Source organism: Mustela nivalis (genome assembly GCF_964662115.1).
Source record: "Mustela nivalis genome assembly, chromosome: 9".
Taxonomy (NCBI): domain Eukaryota; kingdom Metazoa; phylum Chordata; class Mammalia; order Carnivora; family Mustelidae; genus Mustela; species Mustela nivalis.
The window spans coordinates 53,144,562-53,164,252 of record NC_139028.1 but is presented as its reverse complement, the minus strand read 5'-3'; the positions used below and the strand labels follow the sequence as shown (position 1 = coordinate 53,164,252).

Genomic DNA, 19,691 nt, shown 5'->3' with positions numbered 1-19,691 from the left:
AAAATACTATGTTTTGGGGGTGCCTGGGTGGCTCAGTGGGTTAAAACCTCTGCCTTTGGCTCAGGTCATGATCCCAGGGTCCTGGGATCGAGCCCCACATCAGGCTCTCTGCTCAGCAAGGGAGCCTGCTTCCTCCTCTCTCTCCACCTGCCTCTCTGCTTACTTGTGATCTCTGTCAAATAATTAAATAAAATCTTTAAAAAAAATACTATATTTTTATGAGGTTTCCAGAAGCCATAATTTAGGACAATGTTCTTATTCTCTTTGATCTGATCATCTAAATTTTCATGGTAAAATTATAATTGAATATTTAATAAAAATCACTGCAATGTACAATGTGTTTATAGGCTGACAAACATTCATATATGCAAATATAGATGTAAAATTCATTAAATTAGTATTGAATGATTTCTACTGTATTATGTCTGGAGGTATAATCTGCAATTTATAATGAAATAAATCCAGGACCTTCTGAGAAAACAAACTTAACTGCAAGATCCCCATGGCACAGAGATTCAGGTGAATTATAATCTATTAGCTCACCAGTAGTTTACTAGAAAAGAGTGACTTACTAGCGATGACATGTCCAGGGATCTTATCCTAGATACCAGGTATATTACTCAGAATTTTACAAAGTCAGAAAGAGATTTATTATATGGAACTATCTTACACAATTATTGAGGCTGAAAAGTCCCCAAATCTACAATTAGCAGGTTGGAGACTCAGGAGAGCCGACGTGCAGTTTTCATCCAGGTCTGAAGGCCTGAGGATTAGGATAGCTTATGGTGTAAGTCCAACTTGGAGGCCAACCAGAACTGAGACCCAAGCAGAATTCACATTTCAGTTTGAGATCAAAGGCAATAAAAGACTGATATCCCAGGTCAAAGCAGTGAGGCAGGAGTTCCTTCTTAGGCATTTTGGTCTATTCAGTCTTCAACTGATTGGATGAGGCCCATCCACCTTAAGGAAAGCAATCTGCTTTACTCAATCTGAAGATTCAGATGTTCAGATGTTAAAATCATCCAGAAAAACCCTCACAGACACACCTAGAATAATGTGTGGCCAAATGTCTGGGCACCCAATAGAGCATAATCAAGTTCAAACACAAAATTAACCATCACACCAAGGTAACATATTGAGTAATGCCTCGTCTATGCTTCAGGGAAACATAAACTCTAGGAAGTTTGATATAATAAGAGGTTTTCAGAGGCAAATTGCCAAAGGAAAATAACAAATAAACTATAAGAAAATACACACTTTTTTTTTTCACTCATTTAGTAAACATTTGCAAGCAACTATAGGATTGGCTCATTCATTCAAGAAATATTTATTGACTGCCCTTTGTGGAACATTTACTAGACTTCTTGGGTACTATACTAAATGAATATATATGGACCTTGTCCCTAAGGAGGTCAGCCTTTAGAAGGACAATAAAACAAGGAAAGAGAATTTACAACTGAATATTATGAATATTTGAACATTAAGTATTAGGTATCCCAGGAATCCTGAAGTAACTGAATTCATAAAGGATTGAACATGATTTTACCATAGGGACTTTGAAACTTCACTGGAAAATCCATAAGTGATTATGAAGCAAAAGGCTTCGCAACAAATAACAAAGTCTCAGGTTTTTCAAGATCCTAAATTCTATGATTTAATATTCCTTTCTGTGAACATACTTTAGTGACTGCATAACATTTAACCTTCCTTATCTTTTGATACGTAGTGTCTCAGCCCCTCCAATTTCCACTATTACCAGTAAAAAAATTGAAAAAGACCTTGAACTGGCAAGTATCCTTTGTCAAGTGGGACACAAGCCCTATGCAACCTGCTTCTTGGGATATTCAGCACCTGCTTCACTTATTAGCTCATTTTTCATTTTCTCTTTCTGGGTCAGATTTAATCTAGGATATATATATATATATTTTGGTGTGAATTATGTAAACTTCTAGATTCTGCCTTTTGTGGCATTAAAACTTTAATAATGTGTTAGGTTAGAGTACACCCCATTTACTAACAGATGAATTTCAATGTGTTTGACTAAAACACTTTTCAGTTGACTACCAACAACCTCCATTTTTTTTTTACCAGTTTGCAAAGTGGCCTTAATAAAATGGAAAACAAAAATGTCCTGAGTATTTGCTACATTCCATGCATTGTGTTAAATGTTTTCATATGTGACATATCACTTAATTCTTACAATAGTCCCGTAAGCAAGGTGTTATTTTTCCTGCTTTTTACAGATAAAAACTTGTCAGTTTCTCTTCTCTCACCTTCTTAATACTTCTAGTTCATAGTTAGAGATCATGGCATAGAAAAGTAACACTGAGCTACAAATTAGGAGACCTGGTTCTAGCTTTGACTCTGTGACTTGCTGTGTCATCTTGAGAAAGTCATGTCCTATCTATATAGTTTAGTAACCTTTGTAAGAAATTAGAACATGAATAATATAGGAAAGGGTGTATTAGATCAAACTCCTTTGAAATAAATACTTTAAAAGGAGGTTGAGTCTTCTAACAGGTGTGCCTTGTATTCAAATTCAAATTTATGCCAAGAAAGGTATGTATAAATTACATTTTTTAAAGATTTTATTCATTTATTTGACACAGAGAGATCATAAGTAGGCAGAGCAGCAGGCAGAGAGAAAGGGGGAAGCAGGCTCCCCGCTAAGCAGAGAGCCCAATGCAGGGCTTGATCTCAGGACCCTGAGACCATGATTTGAGCTGAAGGCAGAGGCCTAACCCCCTGAATCACCCAGGTGCCCCTATAAATTACTTTTTTTTGAAAATTGACTCCTGATTTAAAGGCACTTATGAAGTTGTTATTAGAGAGAGCCCTATAATTAATTGTAGAAATGAGTTGTAGGCTCTAGGCATAAACCACTTGGGCTCACATTTTGACTCTGCTACTTAAAAAGCTTTGTGACTTTAAACAGGTTACTTAAAGTCTGTATGCTTCAGTCTCCCCATTTCTAACATGGAGATAACTTTCATATCCACCTCTATTGTGAGGATTAAATGAGTTGACATTTATAAAGCATACAGAACAGTATTTGGCACGTGGTAGCAGGTGAGTATGTATGTGATGGGACTAATATCCTAATGACAGTATCAATAGCTGCTACCTTGATATACCCATTTTGAACATTTGGATTTTTTTTGCATGTTAGATAATTTTAAAGTGGGACACACCAATAGAGACATGGGATGCCTATAAACTCAAAGTCAAACAGAGTTTTAACCTTATTCACAGAAGAATAGACTACCCCTTATTTATAAGTCCATAAAGTAGAAGAAAAGAATTTAAAGTGGAGAATGGTATAACACATAAAGTAACCTGTGGCAGTGCAAATTTACATAGCCATTTTTAAAATAAGTGTAATAACCCATTATCCAGAGTTTGAAAATATTTAAAATATGTCTTAGTAATTCTTGATCTAGATTCCCCAAAATAAGAAATTCTAAATTCTAAAAGGACTTATTTATCAAGATATGCATCTTATTTTATTTTTAATAGTAGAAAATATAGGGGAAAAATCTAAATATCCAAAGGTAAAGGTAAAATAGAGCTATTAATATACATAAGCAAATCCTAATATAAATTTAAAACATTCAAAAGTAAACTCACTATCACTCCAACTACATTTTAAAAAATAAGCTATCTGCAGACCCCCAACAACAAAAAAGTACCAAAAAAACTAAGAAAGCATATGCTAAGATAATAACAGTTTCAATCTCCAGGCTTCTGGGACAATGGTATTTTCTAAAATTTTTAATTTCTGATTTTATGTTTTTAAAATTTATTTTGACAAATATATATCTCATTTTCAGACAAAAAAATAAAGAACATACCAAAAATGCCAGGCACAGGCAATATTCAAAATACATAAAACTATCCTATCAACCACAATAATACACATAGTGATATATCTATTAATGAATATAATGACAGGTATATTCACTACTCTTATGTAACAAATTTGGCTTTGTTCAAATAAACAAATGAGCAAACAAAACCACTTATCTGCCAGAGACTTTCTAGGCAGGATTAACAAATTTGCAAGGGGTTGGTTGAATCCCAGTGTTCAGGGAACTCTCCACCAGAGAGGTACTGATACATACTCTGATCTTGGGAGACTACATAAGCACCCTCTGTAGGATAGAAGCCTGCAACACATTTTCCTTTCCTCTTCATCCTCTTTCTTGAAGTTTCTTTCCTTTCCCATCAACCCATTCTAGTTCCTTTTCCTTCCCTCCATCCCTGCTTTCTCTGTTTGCCTGATAACTTTAGAGATCTGAAGAAATAATTCTTATGAATCACCTAGGATAGTGTCTTGCTTTTGTGGATATTTAAACAAGCTGATTTTTTTTTTCCTTACCCTTTACTTCTTCAGTAAGAATCCCTTCCTCCTTTTATTTCCATCCTCTTCTGTTTTCTAATATTTTAACCTCTTCCTTATTCTCATTCTTCTTTCTTGGGGCGAGTTCCCATATAGACAAAAGGGAAGTTGCTTTCTGCCAAATAATCCCTTTCTTTTGAGGGGTGGGACTGTTTGTGCAATGTCTAAACAATCACAGGACAAAAAGAAAAAAAAAAGTTCCAGGACTTACAACATTTTTTAAGAACTCTTTCTGATCCTAATCCCATCAGACAACTATTAAAGGCACCTGATGTGGCCTAGGAGCTTGAAGGTTTGATTCAGATGAGTTGTTATATTAACAAATGGCTATATGGGGTAGGGAAGGGAGAGCTTCTCCAAGGCAAAATCCTATTTCAATAACAACTCCTTTAGAGTTAAAAAAAAAAAAAAAAGAAAGAAAGAAAAGCAATAACTGTGGAGAACATTTCACTTTATATTGAACATTTAGAATATTATGGAAAATAATGAATATTCCATCGTGTTGTTTGTTTATTTTTGCCTTGGAAATGGTGACTGGAAAAGAGCGAGTGAAGGGAAGGGGACTCACACATGCTGCAGACCCTTGTAATGCAGCTACAGGCAAGATAAAGGAAAGAGAAACAATACATAGACTGGCCACTGAATTACATTTGAACTTGGATCTTTATACGTGGAGAGGACAGAGTTAAGTAAAGGTAAACGCGATGGCTATTTTCAGATAAAATACAAAAACTACCATGAGGGGGGAAAAGGCTTTCAGAAGGCCTCTTTCTCCATGGAAATTCCATTCCTATAAGCAGCATTGTGTGATAATGGTGTATGGACCAGGGCAAAAAGAGGACTAATAAGATAGGAAAACTCTTTTTTTAATAACAGTGCTTTGGTTTCTTTTATGAGAAACAGGTGGGACTTTGAGTTTTCTATATTTTAGGGAAGGGAGGAGGATTATCTCCCTCAATAAACTTGCAATTCCTGGAGGAAAGGAACTGTGTCATACTTATATTTGTACCTTTAATGCCTTTCACAGTGCCTGGCGTAGAGCCTGGCACAGAAAGACACTACACATTTATAGTCATAAGTCATATAGTCAGCTAACTAAACTGAATTACAGCCAGGATGCAGCAAACGGGGGCCCTAGAGATTGCTAAGTGACAAAATAAAATTACTTGGGGCTTCCTCCTTCAAAGCTCAAGTTACTCAATGTTTTTTAAGCCACTACTAGATTTGGGAGAATAAGAACAAACAGTTTAAGTGTTATTTTTGAAGATGATGAAGTTCAGCCTACATGTAAACATGGTTTTAGACTTTGCCATAATAAATATCTTTCCAGAAAAATACTCATCCTGATAACGTTATATTCAGACTTATAGATAATATTGGAATAAATGCATTTTGGAGGCTCCATATTAATATCTCTATCTCCAAGACATCTATCTTTTCCCCAATAATTATTTAAAATTCCAGTTTCATTGCTCAAAGATTCAACTAAAATCCTCATTTCATGTTTTTTTCATAAATCAAGACTACAATTAATATTGTCACCTACTACATCCTTCGACTTTGAGACCATGGGGGAAAAGAGCTGTTTATTGCTACATCTCTACTGCGCAGCATTTTTTGGTTGCTCAATGAATATTTGTTGATTGAGTAAAACATTGGTGTCAGTTTTTCATGAGTTTTCATAAATCCACTTTGTTTTATGAATGTTTTATCTATATACCAATGGCTCCTACATTTTATATAAACACTTAACATAAAGTAACTCTAAGAGAAGCTATGATCAAGCTTACAGTAAAAATAAACAATTTATCCAAAGAATTAACAGTGAAAGAAGGTCGTTCTAGAAGAGATGATACACTGCCCCCCCAGCAGTAAAAGAGCTGTAAAAATAACCCAAGGTCAAATAAAAATATCAATTATTTGATGAATGCAAAAGTACTAAGCACTGCATACATCTCATTTAAACTGTATTTCTCACAGTGACATAGCAGGATGTAAGACAGTAGTTTCACTGGGACCACTTTACCCATGAGGAAGCAGAGACATAGAGAAATTGTACAACCAGTGAGTAGTACACCTAGCTTTGAAACTCGGGCCTATCTGATGCTATGTAAGGGTTCCACATATGTTATCATCATCAGAGAGTGCTGTTCATCAGAGAAAGGCTAGAATAGAAGGCTCTATTATTCTTTCCATATCTAAAATTCTAAGGAGAGAGCCTTACATCAACCAGTATGTAATTAACCAACTGTTTAGTATGATTACAATATAATTATCAATCCCAGTATATGGGGCTGACGAATGATCTTATTCAAATACTTGACAAAAGGGAATGGGATAGACCCTTTAAAAGTATTATTTTATTTTCACAGAGACTTGATTTCTTTTCCATGGACCAATGTCTACCAACAGACATGATTTAGGTGTTTCACTCTATTGATATGGTTCCCTTTCACCAACTGAACTTTCCAAACCTGAACACCAAAAGGAAGAGAACTTAAAGGAAGTTAAACTAAAGTAATTCCCCAGACTTACCAAAAAAAAAAAAAAAAAAAAAAAAAAAAAAGTGTGCTTGTGAATATACCAGTTCCCTCCAATGGTCTGCAAATCGTGGAAAATTTAACAGCATGAAAGAAACTTCTTTGAAAATGAGTTTCAAGGGTTGAACACATATTCAACAACATTTCCACACCAATAACTTATCTTATTTGATTATGAGCTTGTGTTTAATTTCCCTTGACAAATAATTCACCTTTGTTTATAATCATTAAGTGCTACAATGCCATTCTCATAAGTTTATGGGAATGGATTTTAAATAGTCGCCTTTGCTAAGATGCTGCTGTAAATACAATTAGAGGAATGAGTGGACAGAAGCACAGGGGAGAGTAGCAGGACGTGGGAGGGAGAGAAGCTAACAAGTTAGTTACTGGTGCTGTTCACTCACATACATCTTCCTGACAACAATGAACACACAGACCTTAAGACTCTAAGACCTTTCCAGGGGTTTCCAAAGGAGTATCTAGCTAGTCTTTAGTATGATCGATATATTTTTTTTAACTGACTCTAAGGTGCAGTCTACTATATGAGGTAAAAAACGTAAATCTCTGGCAGTAACTTTACCACTAAATGATCTTACGAAAGGATCCCTGGAGACTATTAGAGCCAAGAAAGATCACCTCACCTATGCCTCTCCTTTGATAGAAAAACAGAGGCTTGGAGAAGAGAGATTCTCAGCGTTGTCAGTATAAAACTCACAATCCTGACTCCCCATTTTTTCATTACATTTACACCTCCACTGATCACTAGCCATTGAAGTTGAACGTGTATGTTTCATTAACTCTCCTGTGTAAGATGCTGACCAGTGTCCAACCCAGTCACTAGTAGTATCTTTCAAAGCAATAAGGATCATGTGATTTTATTCACTTAAGAAGGTGAATTTTAGTTGTTTTTTAGATGATGCTCTCTCTGTCCTTACAGTCACCATAGTGGCCACAAAAGTGTTTCATACAGACAGACCAGGCAAACCCACCAGCTTTTCACAATGAAAAGAAGTGAAGGTGCATGTCTGGGAGTGAGGGGACATGCACTCAGACCCTTCACGGGCGAGGACTGCTCAAATACCACATTCTATGCATCTTTTCCAGGGAGGTGCACCTTTGAGCCCACCGAAAAAAGTTAGAGACAAGGAATAATGAATAGTAACCTGCTTCAAAACTCTTCAAATCTCATTTCCTTGTGAACACCAATCACCTTTACAAAAATCTGGGGTGGGACAGTTATTCACTAGAAACTCCACTGAGTAATTGCGCCACCTCTTGATAAAATTTCTGAGTGTTGATTTTGAGTGGATTGTATAAGCTCAGAGACAAATACACAATTAGGGGCAACATGAGCCTATTTCCAGATATTCTGTCTAGAATAACAACAAGCTCTTCAGTTTTGAAAGTGTCAAATTGCAAACTGATATGTTCAATTTAATTTCAAGCACATCCACCATCGCAGGTAACCCTGACTGTGGGCGGTCTGGGTCCGGGGCTCCAGGCAGTCGTAACCTGTGATGAGTTCAGGAGCTCGCAAATGAGCAGCCAGAAACCCAGTCACTAACTAAATGTATAACAAGATCCCAAGCACAGAGTCACCTAAGGCGCCCCCTTTCCGAGGCGTGATCTGCTCTTGGAACCTCCGTACATTAGAGACCAGGGTCCTGCCACAAAGGAGTTATCAACCCAACATCGGACGCCAGAAAAATCAGTTCCCCCAAACCCAGCCAGCTCCCAGAAAGGGTAGAGCAAGTCCTAGCTTCTGTCACTCTCCCAACAAGCAGACACATAAACAAACAACAAAAGGAATTGTTAGCTCCCCCAAGGGAGGCAGCATGCATTAAAAAGACATGAACCTCGTCCTACCTTGCATCCAAACATCAACGACAAAGTGTTGTTGGTGCAAGCAACTTTGCAGTGGCAAATCATTGGGGTAAAACAGTCAGGGTCCTTAACAACAGGGGACATTCCTTTCGGGCTGCGGCAGTGGCAGCTCGCTGGGGGACCCGAACACGGTGCTCGCCGGGCACATGGAGTGACAGCCTAGACCGAGCAGCCGCTCCGATAGCTGCCCCCTGCACCCCGCGCAGCCATCCCAGCGCCGGGGTAGAAGCAACGCGGGCAAGTAACAAGCGTCTTGGGGTCTCCCTTCCCTGGGGAATGAGGCGTGGGGGGAGGGACAGAACCAAGAAGGGTTTTCCCCCCTACGGTGAATTTGGAGTAGGTAAAATTTAAAAAAAAAAAAAATTAAAAATATATAAAATAAAAATAAAACGGAGCCAGGCGCTTAGAGGAGGGTTCAAAGGAGGTGGGGCAGTATTAGCATGTAAAAGGATGTGCCCGCCTACTCGCCCCAGTCACACAAGATTGTCATGCGAGCTGAAGGGGGCTGAAATTATTCTCTCTGAAGGGAAAAAAAAAAAATACTGCAGCTCCCGATTTGGTAAAAAGCCAGTGGCTTGCTGCAATCCAGAGTCACCGTGGGGAGCGCTGGCCGGGCAATGGGGTGGAAGGGAGGGGCCGACAGAGGGAGGGAGCAAGGTGCTCGCCAGCCTAGCCTAGCCTGCCGCTCCCTCCGTGCAACCCAGGAATCTCTGGGGTCGCTGTGAGAGGGCTCCAGCGCTAAAAATCGAGACCACACTCGGCCCCCATCGCCGCTACCTCCTCACAGGCGACCTCCAAGGACGAGCTCTGAAGAAGGGGAGGCCCCTGTGGCACCCTGCTGAGTGCATTGTCCGTGCTGGCCCTCTGAGACTGCTGTGCCTGAGTTGATGGCCGGCAAAGGCACCTGGGGTAGAAGTGCACTGGAAATGGTTCCGCTGGGGCCCTCTGCCCTTGACTTCTGGGTCAGCGAGCTGACTCACTCCCTAGGTGGTAGAATCCACCTCAGGCTTTATCGGATACAACATTTTTCAAACTCAAAAAAGAAGAGTCAGTCCCTTCCCCACCTTGATATCTTAGAGGCTCCAGAAAGCCCCAGAAGTCTCTATGCTGTTCTGGAAGTATGAATGACAAGACTGGTGATGATGTGCTGTTCTTTTTTTTTTTTTTTTTCTTCCTCTCTCTCTCTCTCTCTCTTTTTCTTTTTCTTCCTTTTGAAAGTGAAGCTATCAAAATTGCTTAAGATGGAAAAAAATTCAGCATGTGGCTGGCCCAGCTGCAAAACTGCTTATTGGAGACAAAAAAAAAAAAAAAAAAAAAAAAAGTGATAGGAAGGATGCAGAAGAGCAGGAAGAGTAGGAAGTGGGTAAAGCTAGCTAGCACTGTTTTGGTGCCACCTGAGTGCCTGGCACTATGCCTTATAAATGGTTGGTGGAAAAAGAGCAAGGCATCAGGATTTGGAATTAGACTCTGGCTCGCAGGCTGAGTGGCTTTGTGTAAGTCACTTACCGTACTTGAGTCTCTGTTTGCTTCTCTGTAAAGCAGAACTACCTTGCAGAACTATCATGAAGACTAGAGACGGTAAAGAAATTCCTGATTGAGCCCCAGTGGTACATAGCAGCTGCTCCTTACTTACATAGCCTGTTTCCTGTCTTAGCCTGAAAGACAGGTGTTATTGGACATGTTTTTCTAGAGGAAGAACCTGAGGCCCTGAGATTGTGTCATTTGCCCAAGTCACACAATCAATAAGCCATGAGGATAAGGTTCAGGGCCCCTGGGTGTCTTAGTGGGTTAAAGCCTTTGCCTTCGGCTCAGGTCATGATCCCAAGGTCCTAGGATCGAGCCCCACATCAGGCTCTCTGCTCAGCGGGGAGCCTGCTTCCCTCTCTCTCTGCCTGCCTGTCTGTCTGTCAAATGAATAAATAAAATCTTAAAAAAAAAAAAGGAAGATAAGTTTCAAAGACAAGTGACAGAAGATAATTTACAAAGCAACATCACACTTCTCCAGAAGTATGCCCTAAAGACTCCAGATTTATCCGAGAAAGATTAGGCCTGTCATATATACAGGAATAGGGCAGTTTCCAAAGTCTCTGATTGGGCATTAACCTCAGATCCCACTTGAAATAGAGCAACAAAATAGTCCTAAATATCCACAGCAAACTCAGCCAGAATCACATCTTCCTGATGCAATTCCATGAGAATACCGACCAACTGTACTCTGAATTAATGAGCCCCAATATCACTATATGATTCAGACTTACAAAGTTTCAGCAAGAGCAGCAACAGCAACAAAACAAACCAACCTGCAAACTGTCAAGTCGAATGCCGTGCCTGCCCCATAACTTCTTCACCAGCCTGGATTCAAAATACCCCACCCTCCTGTCTCAGACTAATGGAAACCGAACCTGATCACGTAATTCCCGAGGAGTCTCAGGCTCAACCCTTACATTATCATTCCATAGGCCAGGAGGATATCAAGGGCTCTACATTTTTAATCAGCCTTCTGGTGAGAGGAATATGGGTCCTGCTTACAAAATTAAGACCTCCTACAGGGAAATCAACATGGAACAAAGTATGAGCAAAGATCAGCATGAAAAGGCAGTAAAAGTTGAGACAAATCTGGCTCTAACTGAAGAGGGCAGCTTTAGGGATTCAGGCTTTGAGGATTCTCCTACTAAGCACAGGAATCCTTACCTCGTCAATTCCCTTCCTGGAAATTGGCACTGATTCAATCTGTCATGCATCAGGGTCAGCAGGGACTCAGGGGGTCTAATAAACCTTTGCTTAAACACCCTGAGTCACTTTTGAGGAGTAGAACTCTGGTCTGGTGCCTTCTATAGAATCCTAAAGTCATATTCACACGTTAAGTGTACCCCTTATCATTTTATCCCTTTATGTTACCATAAAATGTGTGACTGTGTGAGCACTTCCACCTACAGAGCATCTATAATTATGGCTGTTTTTCCAAAGGCAAATGGATTCTAAAAAAGTTGTACAATATTTCCCTTATTCATTAGCCTATAATTTGGATTTCAAACACCCCAAAAGTATTGTATGCTCTATATTGTGATGTTCCAATAATAACTAACACAGTCTTTCCCTAATGAATTACCCAAGCTAAGGCTGACCTCCTATTCTAGGGCAGCATTTAAGGCTGCTATGTTCAAGTTATTTCCCATTCTACAATTTGTGCTGGTTTAGATTGAGAAAGCCAAAGGCAATATATAAAGAAAAATAAATAGTTCAGTGTTTTAATCTTTTATTGTTTAAATTTAATCAATGAGAATTCATTTCTCTGTACACACACACAGACGCACACACACACGTGTGTGTGTGTGCGTCTGTGTGTGTGTACCTGTTATCTTCTCATAGGCATCTCACAAAATGCTTTCCTTTAATTCTTGTTTCTCAATAATGGCTCTGGGGTGAATTGAAGAGGGGGAGAAAGGGGAGATGTGGTTTCCATGACAATGCATTCCATAGTTACAGCCAGTAACCACTATGGTTAAAAAAAAAAAAAAATGAATCACTGTTACCTTAAAATATGAACACCCTGCATTATCGGTCTGAAAAGCACTAATTTGGGAGTATTCTACATGGGAATGTACAGCAATATTTTTAGGAGGAGATATTACTGGGGCATGCCAGGAGCTGATGCACTCATTTACTCATTTTAATAGTCAAAATAGTCACCCTTAATTAGACATTTCAATGATTGGTAATATTTCCAGTTCTTTCTGATAATCATCACTTTTCAAAATGATACATGACAACTATACACAATTAAAAATTTTTTCTAATGACAACCTTCCCTCAAAACTGACTCAAAATCACACACCAAAAGAATAGGATTATCGATAAACATGAACAGGGCTTATCTTTAATCTTTTATTTATTGTTATTGCTATCATTTCTAGTCAGAAACTGAGACAAGGTAAGAAGCATCAGCTATTTATCCTTTTTTTCTTTCTTTGCTGATCCTTTCCATAGCAATTTTTAAGAAGAGATGGTTCATGTTGGAAGGGGAAAAGTATAGTGGACACTAGGAGTCCTGGTGTTTCTTCTCGCAGGCTGGGTAACTTTGAGCAAGCTACTTAACCTCTCTAGGCCCCAATTCTCCTGTCTAACACAATGAAATGGGTAAACCAGAGCACCTCTCAGTTTACCTGTGGTGATTAAATTGGGAGTTGTCTTCCATTATAGACTCTTAAGAATGTAAAGAAAATTTAAGAACCAATTTCATCCAGTCACCTATCTTCATTAAACTCTTCTGTATTGCTTACTATTTGATATGCTCAAATACAGTGTCCACTAGGTACACTGCTCTAAATTCACCAATGTGCTAGAGCCAAACTCTACTCTTGGGAGCCCGATGTATGTACATCTTTCACAACCCTCCACTCAGTGACACCATGATGATGATAATTTGCAATCAGCCTTGGAAAAAGTATGTACACCAGATAAATTGGTAAACACTATAGATCAAGACTTTTCCTCTTCAGAGATATACTTATCTCTTCCCCTCTGGTTTAAGTACTTTATCTACACTAATTTATTTAATCACCACAACCACTAAATCTTATTTAAAAAAAAAAAAAAAGGAAACTGAATCACAAAGAGATGTCTGTAGGCTAACAAAACTGATCCTAGTTAGCTTAATGAATCAACTGACAAAAAAAATTTAGGCCCATCATATTTTCAAAAAAATCTCCATGGCTTTCAACCACAAATGTTTATTTTTTCCTCATGTTAGATGTCCTTCACAGATTGACTATGGCTCGAGCCATGTCATTCCATGAACAGAAAAACAGCCTCTATTAGGGACGTGATATTCTCCCAACAGAAGGAAAACCAGTCAATGGCTGAATATACAGTGGCTCTTAACGCTTCTGCTCAGACATTACCAACCTCTCACTCTTTACATTTTATTAGCCAAGGCAGGTCCTATGGCCCAAAGTGATGCCTGTCAGGTGGGAAAGGATAATCCTCTCACGTGGAGGAAGGAGAGAATATTGGGAACAATAACACAGTAGATAACATCTTATCTGGGTGATAGAATTCGAATCCAACCAGTCAGACTCAATGAGCCAAGTTCTTAAAGTAGGTTGTTCTGCCTCTTACTTACAGCTAACACATCTCTATTTTTCACCTACTTTCCATAATAAGGTCTGTTATTTAGTACCTCTTCAAGGGAATTCTTCCCAGTGACTCCTATAAGGAAAGTGTGGTAGATTTAGAAAACATAAGAACTTTGGAGTCAATTAGACACACTAGGTTTTGCCACGAACACCTGTGTGATTTCAGCCTTATACTCCTTCTCCTCCCACTTCCTTTCACTATAAATTGAGTCCCCTTATTTTCACTTAATCTTCAGTGAAGATATTTTCATGTAATTACATCATCAATAAGGTTGTAATACATACTATTTTTATCATTAAGCTTCCTCAAATATGTAAGGTGAATAGGCCTATGAATATGCTTTTCTGTCATCACTGAGTTTACAGACTAATTGAAGTGACTGTTGGGAAAAAGGAGTGAAGTAGCTTTTTTTTTTTCAACAGTAACAAAGTATATAGAATTATTAATAAGTGTACTTTCAGTCTGAAGAATGTCTGACCAATTTAGTTAACTTCTCTGAACCACAATTCCCTGTTCTATAAAATGATAATAAAGCTATAGGATTGTTATAAGGCTTGTGAGATAATGTACCTCAAAACTCCTGTCACTCTTACTTGGTTTGTTCTAAGCAATCAGTAAATTGGAAGAGCTTTATGTTGATTTCCTGATTTTATTTCTCAATTAAAATTAACAGGAAAGAATAAACCTATTAGAGCCACCTGATTTGTATAATATCTTTAGACTGAACAATTCTGACTCTTGAAGCTTTCTTCACAAATTGTACTCTCCCAAATTCTCCTCACACACTTCCTCAGTTCTCTCAAGTCCCTCCCACTGAGGAACACATACCCACAAGTGAGGGTTTGTACTAGAGTCAGACCCCATAAAACTGACTCTAAAATGCATCATGCTTGGGACACGTGGGTGGCTCAGTCAGTTAAGCATCTGCCTTTGGCTCAGGTCATGACCCCAGGGTTCTGGGATCGAGTCCCACATTGAGCTCTTGTCAGTGGAGAGTCTGCTTCTCACTCTGCTCCTCCCCTGCTCCCTGCTCATGCTTTCTTTCTCAAATAAATGAAATCTTTAAAAAATTAAATAAAATGCATCATGCTTACCCCACTCTTCATGCTCTGTCATATCTGATTCCTCCATGTCTACCCATCTGCCCCGAAGTATGTGGGCCAGTCACACTTAATTATTAGTTGACCTTTATTTGAATCATAATTAGCATGTATGCTTGAGCTTTATTTGAAATAATTGTGCCTATTTGAAATCTGGAATGATTGAGTCCCTAAATGAGTAAATTAAGAAAAAAATGAAGATATGGGTCAAGCCAGGATTTCTATAGTCCCCACCTCTGCCCTAGCTGAACTAGTGTAGATCTTTATCTCTTAATCCAGCCCCCAAGCCTCCACCTCCTAGTTGTAAAGAATACAACTTTTATTGAGGAAATGCAGCCCATTGATTCAAAATCAAGTTTGAGATTTTTTATTAGCATCAAGTATTTTGAAATAATGATTGTCCTCAGCTTCAATATGAGGCAAGGCAAATTTTTGTCTATAAGATTTCTCATCATGTTCATTTTTACTACTGTTCAGTTTTACTACCATTTTGAAAAAGCTACTCCAAACATCACCTTCTGTACCACCTGGACAAATTTCTTCAGTATGAAAATCAAATGAAAAAAACAAACACACACCTCTGTTTAGGCTTGTTTACCAAATTTGATTTCAGTGTTAAAAGAATAAGATTTGAGTCTTGGGTTCTAGGCCTAGCTTTCCCATTTACTATATAAGTGAGATAATCACTCAACCCCTTTGACAGTTAATTTTCTTATCCTTTAAAAAATATGGAAGGGTTGTTAAATAAAACACCTACATTATTGGGTTCCTATGAGGATTTACTAAAATGCCATATGTGAAAATACCTGATCCCAGTGCCTGGCATATATATACCTTTTTTTCATACCTAAAGATAGAAAAAATGTTACTAAAAATAAATGCTAAGTACAAAAGCTAAGTAAAAATAATATTATTTATTTATTTATTTATTAAAATGAAGGTTGCTATTTTTTTGAAAGATTTCATTTATTTAGTTGAGAGAAAGAGAGAGACAGGGAGAGAGTGGGGAAGGGGCAGAGGGAGTGAACATCCAGATTCCCACTGAGTGCAAAAACTGATGCAGGGATTGATCCCAAACCCATGAGATCAGGACCTGAGCTGAAAGTAAGAGTTGGACACTCAACTGACTGAGCCACCCAGGGACACCTAGAAATAATTTTTAAGTACTAATGGGAACAGAAAAAAATAGCAACTTGAAAATACTCACAACTCCCTTATTAGAGGTAACTAATTATAGTATCTTGGAAGAGACAGCTCCAGGAAAACCATAACAAAATGGCATTCAAACTATGTATAATAGTGTGTGCTGTTTCTGAAAATAATATACATTTGATATCTATTCATGATTTTAGACAAAAATTTTCATACAAAAATGGCATTAATAATGTCATAGTATTTCAATATTTCATGGCATATTTCACAAGCCTCTTCTTGTTGCAGGTCAAAAATATTTCTTAATATTATGAAAAAAATTGAAATGTTCATATGGGCAAATATGTGCACATATATATAACAAAATTATGAGGCTAAAAGTTATAGATAAGGAATTCTTGGAGCAAAGAGCAATGTGTTGGGGTGCTTGGGTGGCTCAGTGGATTAAAGCCTCTGCCTTTGGCTCAGGTCATGATCCCAGGGTCCTGGGATCGAGCCCCACATCGGGCTCTCTGCTCGGCGGGGAGCCTGCTTCCATCCTCTCTCTCTGCCTGTCTCTCTGCCTACTTGTAATCTCTGTCAAATAAATAAATAAAATATTTTTAAAAATATTTCAATGTGTTAAGTGCTACTTAGTGTTAAGAGCCACTGTATATGTTTATGTTTGTATCAATTTAAATTTCCATTAAAAATCCTGTTAGACTCATGTTTATTCTCTGTAAGTATTTTATAGACTATACTTGAGCAAAAATCAGCTGTAATATTTTGATTTCTGTGAAAATGTTACTTTTATTTTATTTGGTTATTTTATTAGGTTTTTACATGAAAGTTTAGCTGAGTATAAATTCTAGGTTGCCAGCTATTTTTTCCAGTATTTTCAAGAGTAAGTCCAGTTGCTTTTATTTTTTTTTTTGTCTGTAATTGCTCAGTTGTTTCACAGTGATTGCTTTTTTTCATTGTTTTGCTGTTTTGGAGATTCACCTCAAATGTAGTTAGATATGGACTTCACTTTCTTTATCCTGTCTAGGTCTTCTTCTGAGGGTCACATCTAAGAATTCATGTCTTCAATCAATTACAAAATGAATCCAAGGATTTATGTCTTCAATCAATCATAAAAAATGTGAAAGCATATCACTTTGCGTTTTTCTATCCCTCATGTTCTCTTATCCTCTCTTTTTTTTCCCTTAAATTGTGATTATACATATATTTACTTTCTCTTTCTTTTGTATTTGCTCTTTAGCTGCTTATGCTGCAATGGGTAATTCCTTCAGAAATCTTTCCATGTACTAATTCTGTCTTTAGACCTTTAAAACACTTATTTTGTTTTCAATTTGTTATTGTACTTTTAAGTTATAAAAGCTCTATTTTTTATTGGGATATACAGTTGTGTAAGTTTAAGGAGCACAAGTTGTTGATTTGATTCACTAATATACCACCAAATTATGACCACTACAGTGTTAGCTAACACCTCTGTCATCTCATATAGTTGCTGTTCCTTTTTTGTGGTAAGAATGTTTAAGATCTACTCTTTTAGCAACTCTCAAATATATAATATTGTTAACTATAATCACCATGTTGAACATTACATCCTCAAAATTTATTTATCTCATAACTAAAAGTTTGCATCCTTTGACCAACATCTCTCCATTCCCTCCATTCCTCAGCCTCCGGTCATCACCATTCTACTCTCCATTTCTATGAGTTTGGCTTTTTTAGATTCCACACATAAGTTTTATCATACAGTCCTTGCCTATCTCTGTCTGACTCATTTCATTTAACACAATGTCCTCAATCCATGTTGTTATAAATGGCAAGATTTCTTTTTTATGGCTGAATAATATCCCAATGTATATACCACATCTTAATCCATTCACCCAGATGAACATTCAGGTTGTTTCCATAGCATCACCAGCCAAGGATTTTCTCTTCTCCACATTCTCACTAACACTTGTGATCTTGTCTTTTTTATGATAGTCATTCTAACAGGAATGATGTGATGTTTTATCATGGTTCTAATGTGTATTTCCCTGATGGTTAGTGATATTGAGTATCTTTTCTTATACCTGTTGGCTATTTGTATGTCTTCTTTGGTAAAATATCTACACAGTTCTTCTGCCCATTTTTAATTAAATCTTTGGGGTTTGGGAGGTTTTTTGTTATTGAGTTTTATAAGTTTTTTATATAATTTTGGATCTTAATCCCTTATCCAGTACATATATGATTTGCAAATATTTCTCCCATTCTAGAGATTGACTTTTCATTTTGTTGATTGTTTATTTTGTTGATCTGTCACTTATTAATGCATGCTTAATAATACTAATTTGTTCACTCATTCATTTCTTTTTTCATTCATTCATTCATTACACACCAAATCTAACCAAGAAACTTATTTCAAATATATGTCAAACACAGCAAATTTTCTATGAAATCACTAATTCTATTTTTATACTGTGTTTGCCCATCTGTGAAACAAAAGCAAATTGTTAATTGTCAACAAAATATACTAAATGAGAGTTCAACTTTGAAAGCAGCAATTCATGGACAGGCTGTGTCAAAAACGCAGCTCATTTTAAATGGCTTTATATTGCTTCACTACTACAAATAGATTTTCCTTATCAGCTTCCTTTCATCTGAACAATAGATGGTTCTTCAAGCTGCAAGAGCTAAATGAGGTGACTTACTTACCCTCAAGAACACCACTCTATTATGTTGCAAGCAGGGGCCCTCTGTTAATCCTACCCAAACAAAGTGAAATAAATACTCAATGAAACAAATGCATGCCAGAAACTATGAAGACATCAGATCTCTCTTAAAATCTTCACTAAAATACCATAGAATTAAGATTATAACCCAATTATCTCTTTTTCTCTTGGTAAGCTGCAAGCATGCTGGTTAAAGTCCTTGATGACAGTAAATTATAAACATCGCTTAACTAAATTTCCATTTCCTGTTTGCTTAAAATATGATTGTTATAAAAAAAAAAAACTATCTTTTACTACAGTGTGTGAATTAATCCCTGATGGTGGTGCTCTCTCCCTTCATTATACAGATAGTCAGTCTCAAGTATAATGTGTTTTAAGATCTGAATTGTATTTGCTAAAGTTGTTAGCATCTGACCACAGAAAAGCTTTTGCTGGTTTTATGATGTTAGTGTATTTACTTCATTTCCCATTTTTGGTTCCCAATTACTATTTTCTTCTTCATTCAATTCCTTCAACAAGTACTTTTGCGTGTCTATCATGTGCTATATGCTATGCTAAGTTTGGAATACAGTGTAAGTAGATCAATACAGTTCTGGCCTTTATGGAGACTAGTAAGGAAAGGCAATTTGGAAGAAGTGCTTTGAGTAGAGCTTCACGACTCCATGACAGCATACAGGGGGATCTTACCTAATAAGGAGGTCAGAGAAGGCATGATTGAGAAAGTGATCAGAAAGATGAATGAGAACTTACTGGACAAATGCAGTAAGGAAAATTTCTC

General features: G+C 37.4%; 1 protein-coding gene across 14 annotated transcripts in view; it reads right to left on the bottom strand.

The window, feature by feature from the left end:
- Positions 1-19,691, bottom strand: part of DLG2 (discs large MAGUK scaffold protein 2) — a gene marked incomplete at its 3' end in the record, with an annotated part of 2,041,616 nt that overhangs the window by 1,175,583 nt on the left and 846,342 nt on the right. The window contains exon 1 of one of the 14 annotated variants that reach the window (XM_082682855.1): positions 8,806-9,175. The exons of 12 other annotated variants lie outside the window; for them this stretch is intronic. In XM_082682855.1, the coding sequence (XP_082538981.1) occupies positions 8,806-8,907 (102 nt within the window). In that variant the 5' untranslated portion in view covers positions 8,908-9,175. Of the gene's footprint in view, positions 1-8,805; positions 9,176-19,691 lie in introns of those variants that run through there. One more of the 14 variants, XM_082682877.1, reaches the window with a different exon arrangement.